Source organism: Hydra viridissima, unplaced genomic scaffold (assembly GCF_058129835.1).
Source record: "Hydra viridissima isolate aposymbiotic clone 2 unplaced genomic scaffold, HvirCarnegie_v1 scaffold_12, whole genome shotgun sequence".
Lineage (NCBI taxonomy): Eukaryota > Metazoa > Cnidaria > Hydrozoa > Anthoathecata > Hydridae > Hydra > Hydra viridissima.
Genome location: NW_028324311.1, coordinates 13,871,599 through 13,888,546, shown reverse-complemented (window position 1 = coordinate 13,888,546; position 16,948 = coordinate 13,871,599). Strand labels below are relative to the sequence as shown.

The window sequence follows — 16,948 nt, the reverse complement described above, 5'->3', positions numbered from 1 at the left end:
TAATAATAATAATAATAATAATAATAATAATAATAATAATAATAACAATAATAATAATAATAATAACAATAATAATAATAATAATAACAATAATAATAATAATAATAACAATAATAATAATAAAAATAATAATAATAATAATAACAATAATAACAATAATAATAATAATAACAACAATAATAATATTAATAATAATAATAATAATAATAATAATAATATTAATAATAATAATAATAATAATAATAATAATAATAATAATAATAATAATAATAATAATAATAATAATAATAATAATAATAATAACAATAATAATAATAATAATAATAATAATAATAATAATAATAAAAATAATAACAATAATAGCAATATAATAATAATATTAGCAATAATAATAATAATAATAATAATAGCAATAATAAAAATAATAATAGCAATAATAATAATAATAGCAATATTAGTAATAATAACAAAAATAAAATTAGCAATGATAGCATTAGTAATAATAATAAAACAAATACAGTAACTTATTAGAGTTTCAAAAATGTCTGCTTGAAAGTACTTCGTTTCTCTAACCACCACAAAGCATGTTTGTACTGTTTTAGAGTTGGCACTACTTCTAGAAATACTTGAATTTCTTTTTCAGAACATTTTACGCTTTTAACATCTCACGATTTTCTCCTCGAGTAATTTTAAAACAATATGGAAACCTTTGTAAAGATTTGCATAAATATGACTCATTTTTTTTAACCGGCTAAACACCCCACGTGACGATACCGGAAAAATGTACGGACGTCAAACTCATCTAGGAGTGCAAAATAAAATTTTGCTACATAAGACACGAGTGTTTAAATTATATATACCGAGGCGCTTTACAGCAAACAACTGCCAACGAGTCTATCCGACAAACTCATGTCTAGTTAATGATTTTCAAACCAATTTCGCCATTTTCATGAAAGTAACAATGTCGATTGTGGGAACAGATCTACTATGAGCTTTAACGCGTAAATTTCTATCATCTGTCAGAAGCACCGCATTGCGAAGTACGATTCTTGAGTCTCCTGTAGATCAGTAAAATTATAATGTAAATAAAAAAGCTAATGTTTAAACAGATTTAATTGGAAAATGTTGTTCACTGAAAAAGTAAAACTTAAAGGGATGAGGAAAGAGAGGGGGAAAAGGAGGATGGAAGAGAGGAGTGGGGAAGATGGAAGTGATTACTAGTAGTAGTAGAAATTATAAAAAATGAAAAGGAAAAAAGAAGCTAATAAAAGTGTCATAAAGTGTACAGAAATAAAGAATACAGTTTAAAGTTTACAGAAATAGTTTTTACCCTCACTGCGAGTTATGCTCTCCTTACAGTATTGTAGACAGCAAGATAATATAACGTCATCATTGGTCCCCTAAATCGAGATGCAAATTAATTTCAAGTAGAAAATAAACAAAACCATACAAGTATACACATAAAGAACAATATATAGTTTGAAACCTGAAAAAAAAATATTATTACATTGAAAACTGCAGCTGATGAGAAAAAAAAATGCCACGAAAGGATTAATATATTATTGAAATTTATTTAAAAACATTTAATTACTCTGTCATTTGAAAATTCTTCTGCACGAAAAGCTATTGTTGTCATTTCTGTGCCGTTACTTGTAATCGCACGTAAGCTTGAATCTTTTCGACTAAACCAGTCTTCTAGCACGTCTACAGCCAATCTAAACAATTACACGTAATAATTGTTACGTCATTTTTATTTAAGGAAATTTTATTTACGTGAGTTTCGTTACAAGAAGCCTTTGATTTCTTGCAATTTACTCCGTGAAGACATTAATAAAAATAGTTACCTTGCATTTTGCTGCAGACGTTCCTTTGTATTGCTAGAACCCTTCTTAAGTCCGTCCAACTCATTAATTACTAAAAATAAAATTTATAATCCACATTCATCGGTCGTCCATATATTCATAAACAGTTAAGATAAATAGTAGACAATTAAGCTGTACTTTATTAGTTGAATCCTAATATATTAGTTGCAATCAAATTGTAATTATATTATATTTAAAAAAGAGAACTTTTGCGTTAAATACAGACAATGTTTAATTGTGTCTTTTATTTGGCATCAGTCAATCGTGAGCATTGGAAAAGTTGTCTTTAATATCCTTGTTAGGATTGAATTGAACATCAGACAAATCTAATTCAACTTCCTCAATCCAATCAATATGCTCCTCAGTTTTCTCAGTCAAACTGATTGTCATAAGCTCAGACTGACGAAATGTTGTTCAACTAACTGACCTTTGCCTGATCGGGTATTGTTCAGGATTTTAAGTACACAATGATGCCAATCATAGACAAATAACCAAACATTTCTTCACCAACAAATTAGATGCAAAATATATCCAAAAATTCTTGCAGCAGCAATTCTGAAGAAATTACACAGATGTACAAAAAAAATCATAACCCAGGACCTTATACACCACTGTCAGGTGTGAGACAATATCATCAAACTTTACAGCTTATCCAACAAAAAGAGGTAAGAGCTTGTAATTTTTGTGGCCCAATTTGTTTGGAACTTGAAATGCTTTTTCAAGCAGTTGTGAAAGAGGGATTGGTGGTGGTAGAAAACAATTAGGTGAAAACAGTGAAGAATCTTTTAGCCATTTACAGCATATGTAATTTTCACACTTGACATTTTGAAGAAACTACTAACTTGTATGCACATTTGAAGAAACTACTGACTTGTATGCGCATTTGAAGAAAGATGTGCTTAGCAGTTACTATTACTGGTTTCCAACAAATCAAAGATAATTTCTGATTTTTCTGGTCTCATATTTTATTGGTCAATTGAGACATCAGACCAGATTTCAGCCAGTGTTTCACCTGCAAAAAAAACTCTTTTTCCAGGTCATCGCCTATTGTAACACCAGCCCTAATAAGATGGTTTCTGTAATGATCATGGGGGAGGTTGATGCTGGATAACTTAAAGGTGCCATTCTTCTTTCTACCTTATTAAATGTGCTTCCTCTTTTCATCAAACTGAACGTATTATCATTTATCAAACTATTTTTTAGTAACAATAAGTCTTGGTTTTTCTTTTTCCCTGTACAATTTGCAAATTTGAATGTGAGCCTCGATGTGGTCACTTATTTTTTGGCTACTAAATCAATTTTGATAGGCTCTACATTGGATGAGGTATTTGATTAAGAGCATTTAACTAGATTTGAAATGGTACCTTTGGTGTTTGTAGATGTAGATGTTTTATAGATGAAGATGTTCTTTTAAGATAAATCTATGACATACCCATCAATTAACTCTTTGTATAAAATGCCTCCATTTTATATAGATTTATTAATTCAAGAAATAAAATAATAATAAAGAAATTTCTTTCAGAGGCAGTCTAGACACCAATATAAAAAAGCAAAAAAACAGTAAGCAGAAGATTTTTAGTAACTTGGTGCTTAAAGTTAAGCAAACAATTTTTAAAAATTTATAAAATTTTTTGTTTTCAATTAAACTCTTTTTTAGCTACTGTTGTTGCTCATTCCAACCTTTTAGCTGTTACTCACATTGCTGCTTTTTTATGAGCAAATTTTAGAATTTTTTTTTTCCCTTAAATTTAGTGAATCTTGTGTTTTTGAATGACTGATATCAATTGCTATCTATGACAGAGATAAAACAATCATCATTACAAAAACTCAAACTATTTACAAATAATTTGAATTTTTATAATGATCATATCAAATTTTTTTTTCATAGTTTTATACAATAGTTTACAAAAATTAAAATTAGTGCATCACAAAATTTGATACCCCCTCTCCCCTTGGTGCATGATGCAATAAATCACAAATCCCTCCCCCTTGGCACATGATGTAGTATATGAAGGATCCCCTTAAATATATATTATTAAATAAATTTCCTTTTTACGCTTTACACAATTTTTTAATCCATTTAATATTAACTTAAAAGTAACATTAAAAAAATTCAAACTTTAACAAATAATAAAAAAATATTAAACTTGCTATTTTGATGTGAATTTTAAGTGATTAAAAGGTTATAACTATGTTTAACTTATATGTAATAAATTTTATACATCAACTTTCAATTGTTGGAAAAAGTTGGAAAGAATAATCACCTATTAAAGGAACAATGACGCAGAAGTCTTTTGATTGCAAGAGAATTTGCACCAGATCCAAATGATCAATGTAACAATTTGTATCAGCTATTATTGTGGATGGACAGTTCTCATATATATTGCGACCCATTTTTCGTTGACTTTCGATGACCGCCTGAAGAAAGAAATAAAAAAAAAAAGAACATAACATGAAAAAAATAACCTTTTTAAAATATGATCAACACTCATTTATCAACACGACCATTGCAGCATTTCTTTGTTCTTCTTGTTCCTGAAGAATTTTTTGTAAAGCAGCTTTTTGAAGCTGAAAAAGAAAATTTGAAAAAAGTTTTACACGCAGTAAACAATAAAATTGTTAAAGAAATAAACAAAGCAAGATATAACTTGTAAGAACCTTCAACTCATTGATCTGTGCTAGTGCTCTAAAAAAAGGATTAACGTTTAACTAAACACAATATTTTTAAATAAAACAAAATTGATAACTACTGTAGTGCCTTTTGCATTCTCAAAGCATGCATTTATATTGATATTTTAATCATTCAACATAAAAATTCTGCATCAAAAAGTGTGCAAATTTCTTTGTGCTGCTTTTGATAAAAAAAAAAAAAAATTCTTTTAGTGTTGAACAACTAATGGATTGCCAAATTAGTTAAAACAAAAGTATAAATGTATACATTGAAACTTAAAATTTTAACTTTAAATGCTGCAAACAACAATGGTACGCCAATAATGTTTTAGACCAAGAAATAAAGATTGTTGAAAAGATTAGTAAAAATTGGTGTTACAGCATTTACAGCATAGTAAGAACTTTTCAAATAACAATAAAAGTTTAAAAGAACAAATTTTCTTTACAGAACATCATCATTTTCATCATCTTCATAAATGACATCATCTTCAAAGTCCTGTAAACATAAAAAAAAAAAACACTTTCAATACCACATAAAAGTAACCTAAACAACCATAACAATCTCATTGAAGGCTGGGAAGAAAAAAAATTTGTGCCGGAATTAGACTTTTAATGGGGCTTTTGAACTCTGTTTTGTTAATTTTGAATTTTTGTTTAAAAAAAAGGAAGTCTTTAGATCCTTTTACTCAAGTTTATCCACATAAGAAGGAACTTTTTCTGTGTTTTTTTTTGTTTTTAATAAGGTTGTACAATTTCCAACCATACTAATATAATTTCACCTCAATCTCCTCTTGATTGGTTTCTTCAAGCTCTATGGTTTTCTTAATTGGAGATGAAATCTTTACACTGGTCTGGATGGGTTTGTACTTATTATCTTTCTCATCAAAAACAAAACAGCAATTATTTTGAGCATCCATTTTATACAATATTTCACCAAGGCTCTTTAAACGAAGCTTGGAGCATTCAAATTCCTAAATATATGATTAAAAAGTTCAGAAAAATCAGAGCCAAAAATAGTTAAGAAAAATCATAGAAAAATCATAGAAAATGAATAAAATGATATTCCTAAAAATATGTAATATCATTATATTCATTTTCTAAATCTTCATGATCTTTACAAAAAAAAAAAAAAAAAAAAAAAAAACAAACAGAAAATAAATACAAATATTATTGAAAAAAAAAGCAAAAAATTAACTCATTTTTTAGAAGTTCTAAAAAAAAAACAAGTTTTATCTTTAAAAAGTTTAAAATTTACATAAACAACATTTATTTTTTAATTTTAAACTGTAGGAAAATTTTCTTCAAGTCATTTTTCATAAAGTAACAAGGAAAAAGGCGACTAAATAAAAAAACATTAAGAACCAGGATAGAAACTATGTAACTAAATAAAACCTCTTGTCCTTCTGCCGCTTTGCAGTACAAAAGAGCAGGTTTGAGTGGTTTAAAACCTGCCAAAAATAAATCCTCAAGCAAGTAAGCATTTATGCCATTTTCTAAAATATAAAAATGACTTGATGAAATTACTGATCAGGAGTATTAAAAGCACTAAATTTTTACACCTACTATTTATCATAAATTGTAAAATCCATTATACGTGATGCATTCCAAAACAAACATCACTATGCACCACCACAGTTGTTAACATAGTATCATTTTCTGCAAAACAACATTTTAAAATTTTGTTTGCAAAAAATGGTACAATGTTAAACTGTGATAGTAGAATAATAGAAAGAGTTAAAAGAATGTCTTTTTAAACTTTTTTCTTTACAAAGAAGTTTTATCAGCTGTTAGAAACAACAGTTTGGTTATGATTCACATTTGTAAAGGATAAGAATTTTTTATGACCTGAGTTTTATTTTGTTAAAGTTATATTTTGTCTCCCCCTAAGAAAGGATGATTGTTATAAAAATGATGATTGTATACAAAAACATACTGCTTTTTTTTGCAAAGATAATTAAATTTTAGATAAAATAAATTTGAATTAATAAAAAGAAACTTCAAAATGAAGAGGTTCTAAAACATATTAAAGAGGACTGAAATTGCTGTACTTTAAAAAAACTAAGTAAAAAAAGTACCATTTTCCTTTTCATCTGGTAACTCATTCTGAGGACCAGCAAGTAACTCATTCTGAAGACCAGCTAAGCATGTGAATAGTTCACAGCAACGTGACCATAAGTCCAACATCGAGCTAAAAGTAAGAAACAAAAAACAAAAAAAATTAACAATTAAAAGACAAAAAAAAAAAAATACAGACTATAGAATAATTGCAAGATCGCTTATACCTTACAGAAGAGCTCATCACTAAATCACAATGGTCTGCTAACCATTTCATCCATGTCCTTATAGCTGGCATAAACTGATCACAACATTCTGCAGGTTAAGTTTAAAATCAAAAACATTAATGAATGCTACACAATGTTAAAGGAAATTGTTTGCAAGCATTATAGAAAGTTACCAAATATTGGAATACCAGCCAAACACAAAATGAACAGAGAACTTTTGTAACGTAATTAGTGAAAAAGAACCTTGTAGGTAAAGGGTTTCAAAAAACGTAAGAAATACTCTCCACATGTTAACATTAACCAAAATGTGAAGGTTTACCATAAATTTTTTTAACAATTTGTGTTTATTGCATTAATAAAAAATAAAATTAAAATGATGTTACTAAAATTTTACTTTTAAATTGAAATAAAATTTAATCTTTATAAAATTTAATACTTTAAAACATTACTTTGACTTAAGAGCATGAAAACCAAAATTTTTTTTGCACCTCTTTTATGTAAAAATTCGAGCTACCAGCTGAAACTTTTCTTTTTTAAATTTAACTTACGATTTTCTTTCAGAAGTTGTGTACAGTGTATAGACAAAATAGAAAACATATCCATCCCAAATACAATAGCTAAATCCAGAGCAGTGCCATGAACAACATTTGAACTTTCTAAAAATGTTTGAAAAATTTGTAACTTTAAGTTTGTAAAAATAAGTTATTCTAAAAAACTGGTAAAACCTGTTTTAGAGACCCATGATTAAGAGGTCAAAATAAAAACACTAACGAACTTGAAAATAAAATTTATTGATTATTCTAGAACAACACTTGATTTAAGAAATGTCTGCAGACATGGTTTGTGTGTATGTACATTTTTATTATTATACAAACAAAGCAATTAGTTTGGTTTATGCAACATTACTTAAAGTTTCACACAATAGCAATCATCAGATGAATGGTTGTTACATTTTTACCAAACTAATTATTTAGTTTTTATAATAATAATAATGATAATAATATATTCGCTCTACTTATACTACACTGTGTGTGTGTGTGTGTATATATATATATATATATATATATAAATTTTTCTTATGTTACCAACAATTTTGTTTAATATAGGCGGAAATTTACTGGAAAAAATAATAAATACAGAAATGGTTAATTTGATCGCATATTTGAAAAAATCAAGAAAATTCAATGTTTATAAAACAAATATTTAACAAAAGTAATTAAAAACAATTAAGAATAAAAACAAACTTTTCTTTTTTTCTGAAAAAGGTTTATCAAACACTTATTATAATATTTACCAAAATTGTCTAATATTTTGTTGCATGTCCTTCATTTTTTTTAACTTTGATTAGTCTTTTGGGCATGCTGTTGACCAATTTATGGCATGTTGATAGTGGAATAGCGTACCATGATGTTTTCACAGCTTCCCACAGATCCCTTTTGTTCCGAGGCTTTTGTTTTGCAACCTTATCCTTTACAATTTTCCATAAATTTACTATTGGATTTAAATCTGGTGATTGTACTGGTCAATCCAATTGTCTTAAACCATTTTTTTTGAACCATCTCTTTGTATATGTTTTGGATCGTTATCTTGTTGAAATATCCAGAGCAGCAGTAGGTTATCCTCAGCATAAGAAAGCATTATTTCTTCAAGGATATTAGTATAAACATCAGCTGTCATAGTATCTGTTATTAAATAGATAGGACCAGATGACGAGAAACATCCCCACACCATAATGCTTCCACCACCAAATTTAAGTGTTTTTTTAGTGTAATGTGGGTCAAACTCTTTATTTTGTGTTCTGCAGACAAGCTGGTTACCATCTGATCCAAAGATATTAAATTTAGATTCATCTGTCTAAAAAACTGTGCCCCAATTCTTATTTGTCCATGCAGAATATTTATGACAGCCAGGTTTGCCAATTTGAAGGGGAAGGGAAAGGGAAGTGACCCTCTTCTTAAATAAATATGGGGGAAGAGGCTATTACCCCCTCCAAATCCTCTTCCTAAGAGGTATTAATAATAACCGGAGTCAAACACATATTTGAAAAGTTATAACAGTTGAAAATTAAAGAAAACAAAAAGATTAATCATTACTGTATTTATTATTTTTTCCAGTAAATTTCCGGCTACTTTAAACAAAATTGTTGGTAACATAAGAAAAATTGAAAAACAATTCATAATTTTTTTAAAAATATACTTTTTAACAATAAGGTTTATAAAAACATAAAAATCAATATCAGTTAACATCAATTGCTGTGAATAAAAAGCATTTTTCTAAATATTTAGATAGTGTATTTATTATTTTTCCCACCACTGTGTGTGTGTGTGTGTGTGTGCGTGTGTGTGTGTGTGTGTGTGTGTGTGTATATATATATATATATATATATATATATATATATATATATATATATATATATATATATATATAGACACAGACACACGTAACCTGTGCTCAATAAAATATGAGACAAACATAATTTCGAATTATTTTTTGCATAGAAATTTATTTTCAGGGAACAAAAGAACGTATTTAACCATATAAAAAAAAAGGAAAACTCTTTTCAAAAAATTGACACCAAACCTACTGACATAGTTAATTCTTTTGAATGTATCTTTAGCAAACTTTTGTACAACCTTAATGTTAATAATTTAGATACACTTAAATTTTTTTTTTTACCTCATCTAAATTTTTTTTCTTGCCATGCATCCTTGTACACATTTCATTAGAGAAATCCCCAAAAATTTGCAATTGTAATATTTCTGACACATTTACAACATGCTTGGTTTTTGGTATGTACAGGATCTTGTTGTTCTGAAGCCATCTTTGTACCAAATTTGTATAATGTGAAGAAATGTCTGGCCGAAATACATATTGATCATTAGAATGATGTTTTTTAATAAAAGGGACTAACCATTTTATCAAAAAATCTTTCAAGTACACTTTTTGATTAACAGCCATTTTGCTAAGTACAAAATAACAACTAGAGGTTCTGGAAGGCAAAATGGCAACCCACTTTATTTAACTTCATATTTTGCTTGATCATAGTATCTGACAACCACCTTATTTCGGTCACTTGAATAAATCATTCCCAGACAAATTGGCATTTGCTAATGTGAAGTACAATTCATGAATTATAAATTTGTAATTTCTATATTTGAAATATAGGTTGTGGCATTTCAGACAACTAACAAACCTTGTAGAGGTGATCTATTTGGTATTTTCAATTTTTCATAGCAAATTATCAGTTTTTCCATCTATTAGAGTACGCTTGAAATCGTTGATATGCTACATTTGAATTTTTTTGATGCTTTTCTTAAGGAGTTCTGTTTTTTATTATCAAACATGCATTTGAGTTGAGCATAGTTAGTAGGAATGTTAAAATTTGGCTTTCGACTGCTTCCTTTCTTTCTAGCAATACTTTTTCCAAGTAAAGGTTACCATTTTCTTTGTGTAAATTATAGAAAGCATACACACAGGATTTCCACTTCGACAGTTTAGACATTATTTTTTTTAAAATGTCTGATTTGTTTGAATAAGAAGTTTAAGAGCAGCTTTATCATTTAAAAAAAAAAGATCATTTGGGTGCAAAACTAAGTTACTATATGCAAAATATTTTAATCTCATATTTTATTGGACACTATATGCAATTAATTTAAATACAGGAAATACGTTGATTTTTTATAAAAATATTTAGCTATATAAAGAAATATATACTACTATTATGAAACACTAAATTGTTAAAATAACAACTTAACTAAACAAAAATAATTTAAGGTTACCTTGTTTTTCAAGAGTGTTATGGATAGCAAACAAATTAATTGCAATATACTTGAGCAAGCTTTCTTGTTTAATACTTGATGCTCTTGGGTACTGCAAGAGTGTTGTCAAATCGCTTAATGTTTCCTGATGAACCAGGGTAAACTTTTCTAGCCTAAATTCCAATATTTTTATGTTATAAGTAAAGTCCACTGACAGAAAATTTTTATTTCAATCAATATTATTTAGAGCTGAGCACAAATCTAAATTTTTTTTTTTACCCAATATTTGTATAGAGCATGCTATGCAAAAGTAAGAAATGGATCATGAAACCCTTGTTGACCTAGAGAGAAAAAAAAACAAATTAAAAAATAAGTAAATGAAATACAAAATAAAGTGATTGTTCCATTAGAATTTTATATGATCTTTAGGACTATTTTACTGATCATTAGGATATTATCACTCTTTAACAATAAAATGAAGTTGCATTTAGACAGACTTAAAATAAATCTTTAATTCATAGAAGTAAAATAATGGGTCAATCAACTGATTTCAACTTGTTTTATTTCCTTTATGCTCAAAACGTGAAAAACATTACCTTTCTTAAGGTAACTCTATCATGCTGACAGTTGTTAACATCTATATTGATTACTTTAGCAGGAGTAGAATTGGGTGTAAGATCTATCATTTTGTTATCATCAGTGAGCATTACTTTAAATAAACGGCCACCTTGATAAAAGGTCCAAACTTCTTGACTGATTTTTAAAAAAGATTTAATATCAAATCATGGGTATTTAACAAACAACATACTAATTTTTTATTTATCAATTATTAATTTATTTGTTTGAAAAAATTTTAACTCTTTATTTCAAAATAAAAACAAAGAGTAATACTAATTTTTTTTCACCTCAAATGATCAACACTATTTTTTTTGGGCTGACTGATACGGTTGTTAAATTTGGTTTGAGTCTCTGCTGCATTAATTGAACCAACATTTGATGATTGAACATGGTATTGGTCAAATAACCAAGCCTTTTATATATAAAAAGTTCAAAGTTAATAATAAAAACAAAAGTAATAAAAGATCAATATTAAAACTACATGCTAAGATATAGTAAGTTATAAATAATAAGTAATAAAAGAAGATATGTTCAACAATACCTCTAAAACAAGTAAAAAAAAAAAAAAAAGAATAATTAGCATTTTGCTGAATCAATGACTTCATTTTGAAACAATAACCTTTACCTTCTTCTTTATCTCTTGAAAAATGGCTGTTAGACGATCTTTAGCTGAAAGAATTGGATTACTAGCTTGCAAGCTACGAGCATAATAGTATACTGCATCAAGCTTTCTTCTTGCAACAACAGCAACTACAGCAAGTTGGTTATATGATTTTCCATTCTTAGGAACAAGTATCTGGGCTTGTTTGTATCTTAATACGGCATGCTCAAAATTATTTTCATTTTGAAGCTGGGCAATATATCGCTCAAGGTCACCAATAAATATAAGAAGGAGATGACAACTGCGAAGCGCTAACTTTACCTTATAAGTAAAAAAAAAATCCAAAACAAGATTATTCATTTTCAGATTTTCTAATTATCATTTTTTAACAAAAGTTCAGTTTTAAAGAACTTACTTGTTTCTTGCATGTAAGCATAAGAGCAGGGTCTTCTAAATAATCTTCTAGAACAAAATCATGATGTTCCTGTAAATTCATGAGTAACATATCCAAAAATTGAATACCACTTTGAAGAAAATGCCAGTAGAACTTCCCAATATCTTGTACAACTTTTGTGGAAATATTTTCAGAATCAAGAAACTCTCTGTAAAGATTAAAGAATCTTATTAATATTGCATTTTATAAATAATATAAACAATTTATGGAAATAAAAAAGAAAACCTATATTTTCACCTAAACTGTGATATTATGTTATGAAATGCTGATTTCCACAATGCACTTTCATAGTCAAACTTGAATGCATAATCCTGGTATGAGATGATCAGATCAACATACTTATGCTGAATGGCTTCAGCTGTAGTGATCATTAATTTGATTGACTCCATTGACTGAAAGCCTTTCTCCAAAAGTTTTGACAGCTGAAACTGCTTTTCTTTTATGTCTTTAATATATATATTGAGTTTCTCTTTCTCTGCAAGGTTGTTCTCTACAGGTTCTGCCTTATCTGAATATCAAAAAATGATTTCTATTTAAACATTTTAACAACAAACAAAATTGAATGCAAAACAAGTTTTGCATTCAACAGCCATGAACACAAGATGTAAAATTCTTCCAGTTGGCTTTTAGTAGCAGAGGTTTTTTTTTTTACTTTTAACTTAAAAAATGTTACAACACAATTCAAAACAAAAAGTAACTTGAAACTAGGTGCCTGGTACTTCAATTACCCTCTCTATTATGAAAAGTTTATAGAAGATATCACTAACTTAGAGTGTATGCTGACATACTAAACTGAATTTTACCAAAATAGATTTCATGAAGATTTTATCAAGAATAGATGATGACAGGTATTTTTGGGAAAGGACATGTTATAACAAATTAGTAAATAAAAACCAGATACTGTGCATCAGTGACATTTAGTTAACATATTGAAGTTAATGTCAGTCAATGTAAAGTTCCATGTATTCATCAAAGTAAAAGGTTGCATAGCTTTCAACTAAACAAGGAATTGCCATCAGGAAAGACTCAGGGTTGAATGTAGTGCAAATGAATTTAACCAAAACAATAAATGCAAATACTAAGATATGGTTGCAAGGTTGAATTGGAATGCTAACAGTGTTTATACAATGATTTAGTTTGAGGAATAATTTTAGAGTTAGCCTTGTATACTGCTTTTTGGTGGTTCTGCATTATTCTTGTGATCATAATGTACCAGTTAGACTGTATATAATTTTACAGACCCTGATATACTATGAGCTAACTATAATTACGCTGCTTAAACCTTTTTCCAGCAGTAATAGTATCAGGTAACAAAGTGCATGATAAAAATACAGCAACCCCTATAAGAGTACCTAATCACACAGAATATATTGCCCTAACCATCAGGGTAAAAGGCAGTGGATGTTAATGGTGACATAATGCATGGCAACTAAAGCTGTTCATACTCAAAAACAACAAGCAATAGTAACAGTTGACTGGTGTAAGAAGAACCAGGAGATATACAAGGTTGTAAAAACTACCTTAGTGTTTTACATATATATATATATATATATATATATATATATATATATATATATATATATATATATATATATATATATATATATATATATATATATATATATATATATATATATATATATATATATATATACCTGAATCTGAAAAAATAGATAATTTACCTGAATCTGAAAAACGGACATGTCTGCTTACTTGAACATCTTGCCCTTCTGCAGAATCCTTTTTCTTAGCTGATAAAATTTTAACTTTGTTATCAAATATCTTTGGTGTATCATTCAAACTGTTTTGGCAAGATAGGATATCATCACTGCCTGATGATTTTTTTTCATTGAAAGATTTATTCCTTTGTTTCTTCTTATTTGGAATATGTTTTTGCACTTCACTAGCGATAGTCTTATCTTTTTTTATATGACTTTTTTCTGGGTGTACAAAATTTCTTTCTCTAACTTCTTGTGATTGAGTTGTTTTTTGATTTTCATTTTTTAAACTTTTAGAACAACTTTCAAATAATTTTACCTCATTTGATTCATTATTTAATTTATTTATTGCAGGTGTATTAATTTCTTTTACACTTAAAAACATTGCATTTATTTCATCAGAACTTAGAGCATCTTTTTTTTTTGACTGTTGATCATTCAAAATCAAAATGTTTTCTCCTGAAGATGGTACATGTCCTGGGTGATTGTCATATAATGCTTGCTTATTGTATACACTGTTTTCATAGCCATTATCAGAAACATTCTTTTCATCAGTTAATTGTTGAACTGTTGGTAAGTTACAACTAACTATTGAAGTCTGAGATGTTGGTGACACAGGAAAAGGATAACTATTTTCTAGCTTGCAAACTATTTCATTCACACCATTTTCATTGGATACACTCTTGCTATTTGCAAGACTTTTTGCTAGAGAACAATTTTCTGTGCAGCTAATAACAGAGCTATCAGATGTGCTGTGAGAACATGGACACTCTAAGATAGAAATACCTTGAGTTTTTCGACGTATTTCTTCAGTAGTTATAGAACTCTTCTTTTGTTTTACACCATTCTCAATTAGAGAATCTACTCTCTCTGCGCTTTTTTGAATTTTTTGCCCTACATTTTCTGTTTTTTCAGAATCCTGCATAGCAATTTCAATATCCCAATCTTCTTTTTGAGCAACCTCTTTGACGGTGGGTTCAAAATGAGACTTTTTTTTTGATTTCTGAAAATCACTCTTAACTTTTGTATGCGAGTTCTTTCTATTAGAGGAATTTCCATGATTTTTGTTAACAATTGGTTGCGTTTGTAAGGAATTGTCATTGAAGCTTTTGCCATCATTGTGGCAGGAAACAGGATGAGACTTCTTAACTTGATATGGCTCAAATCCTGCTTTAGTTTTTCTGACTTTAGTTGGTTTATCATCAGCCACAGTCTTAGGACCTAAAAGAATCAATTTTACATTAAGTCTACACTCTTTTAAAGATATCAAGCTCCATCAAAAGGCTAATAGTTATTTTATTAAATATTTTTTTAAAGGTGAAGTTAGAAGACTAAACCTGAAACTTCTTTTGTTGTCTTTTTGATGCATTCTGGTGATGACATTTTCATTAACAAGTACACCTTTGTTACAATTTAGATACTCATGATTATGTTATATCATCCTGATTTCATGCAAGATGCTTTGAAAGATAAAAAGAAGATAGCATTACATCAATAGCTTTTAGCTCTTATAATAATGTAAGAATAACAATCTTATATAATATATAAATAATAATAAAAATAATATATATCATATAATAATTTCTATCTACTAATATAGTACAACGAGAGATGCTTCACGACACCTAGTAGCTATAAAGTTATAAATTTAAGGTTACAAGTTAAAATTAAAACTAGAGTATGCAATAGTTTTTACTTAAATTTTCTTACAAAAGTAAAATCAACAACTTAATATTTATACAAAAACAATTGAAAATATCTTTTTTACTTCTCTTTTCTTTATTTAACAAAATTCCCTGTATTAAGTCGTTCTTTCAATTTCTGCCTCCACTCTCAAGTCTTACAGGCAACTCTAGTTATAGCATTGTTTAAATTATTAAAAATTGCATATTTTACAAAATAAACAAAAGAATTTTACTGACTCAGATACTCACGATAAGTGAAATCAATTATTAACTTTAAAAACAGAAACCTTTAGGGTTTCTCAAAAGTGATTTGTGGAAAAGCATACCCGGATTGAAATAATGGAAAAGAAAACTTCAACTCGATTTAGCGGAACTCCGATTAAAAATAATATTTATGCGTATCAGTTGTTGCATCATCAATCGACGATGCAATGTAAGTATATTGAAACTGCTCAGCGATCTCTCATTTAATTCATTAGCTAGCTTTTTATCATATTAATCAATATATAAAAAATACTTTTATACAAATATACGACGGCTTTCTCCCTAAATAAAAGAGTTTCATATTTCGAAATATTTATTTACAAAGTTTATTACTACCAATGATAGAAAACTGCTTAGAAAAATAATCATTATGTCATTATGTTAAATTATTTATCCACATTGAATGATGAGGCTGTTAATAGCATTGTTAAGCAGGAAGGTTTATGTAGATAGGCCCGTCAAAACGTTAGATGGGGGAGGGGGCTGGTTCTGATTTTTGCTTAGTTCTCACATTGGGTAAAAGCAAATAAAAAAAAAAGAAAAATTTCATCTCAAAAAAGTTTCAAGAAGAGTAGCGATTGGAAATATACCTCTCCTCGCTGCCTTTGCTACAGTTCCTGGGCTTCAGAGGCCCACTTACATTAGGACTTTCTTACAGTATAGGACTTTGTTAGGTCACACCACGTTATCTGAAATGCTAATTTTATCAACACTGATGTTGCTGCAATACTGATGTTACTATAATACTAATTTTGTGATTTATCTATTTTAAATCATTTTTTAAACTCAACAATTTTATTTTTACATCACATTTTGATTTGTAAATAGAATTAAATCATCCTATATCAATTTATATCAAATTATCACAATGTTTTGAAATACTTTTATAATATCAAAAAAAATATTTCGAAAAAATGTATTTATTGTTAAATTCTTATAGCAAAAAACACTTTTTCCTTTTTTCAATGAATTTTTTTTTTTCTGATTAAAGCTCTGTAAAGGTTGTAAAAATCGTGCTAAAGCCGTTGTTATTGGG

At 27.9% G+C, this 16,948-nt stretch overlaps 2 protein-coding genes across 5 annotated transcripts in view; both read right to left on the bottom strand.

Moving 5' to 3' along the window:
- Positions 1 to 16,948, bottom strand: part of LOC149881393 (zinc finger BED domain-containing protein 4-like) — a 155,807-nt gene that overhangs the window by 64,163 nt on the left and 74,696 nt on the right. The window lies entirely within an intron of this gene.
- Positions 479 to 16,091, bottom strand: LOC145194130 (telomerase-binding protein EST1A-like). Of its 4 annotated transcripts, none has more exons than XM_090069447.1 (23): positions 15,975 to 16,091; positions 15,301 to 15,423; positions 13,928 to 15,184; positions 12,483 to 12,753; positions 12,207 to 12,393; positions 11,816 to 12,112; positions 11,478 to 11,602; positions 11,169 to 11,325; positions 10,852 to 10,913; positions 10,594 to 10,745; positions 7,363 to 7,470; positions 6,815 to 6,902; positions 6,608 to 6,720; positions 5,925 to 6,025; positions 5,312 to 5,503; positions 4,979 to 5,028; positions 4,521 to 4,548; positions 4,368 to 4,430; positions 4,127 to 4,280; positions 1,845 to 1,914; positions 1,592 to 1,715; positions 1,331 to 1,400; positions 479 to 1,058 (listed from the first exon to the last, which is right to left on the bottom strand). In XM_090069447.1, exons 2-23 carry the CDS (start codon positions 15,350 to 15,352, stop codon positions 928 to 930), a joined length of 3,852 nt encoding a protein of 1,283 aa, XP_089925573.1. In that variant the 5' UTR covers positions 15,353 to 15,423; positions 15,975 to 16,091; the 3' UTR covers positions 479 to 927. The 4 variants fall into 4 exon arrangements, with proteins under 4 accessions (XP_089925573.1, XP_089925572.1, XP_089925574.1 ...); XM_090069446.1 differs by having other exon boundaries at positions 15,898 to 16,035; XM_090069448.1 differs by lacking the exon at positions 15,975 to 16,091 and adding an exon at positions 15,886 to 15,908.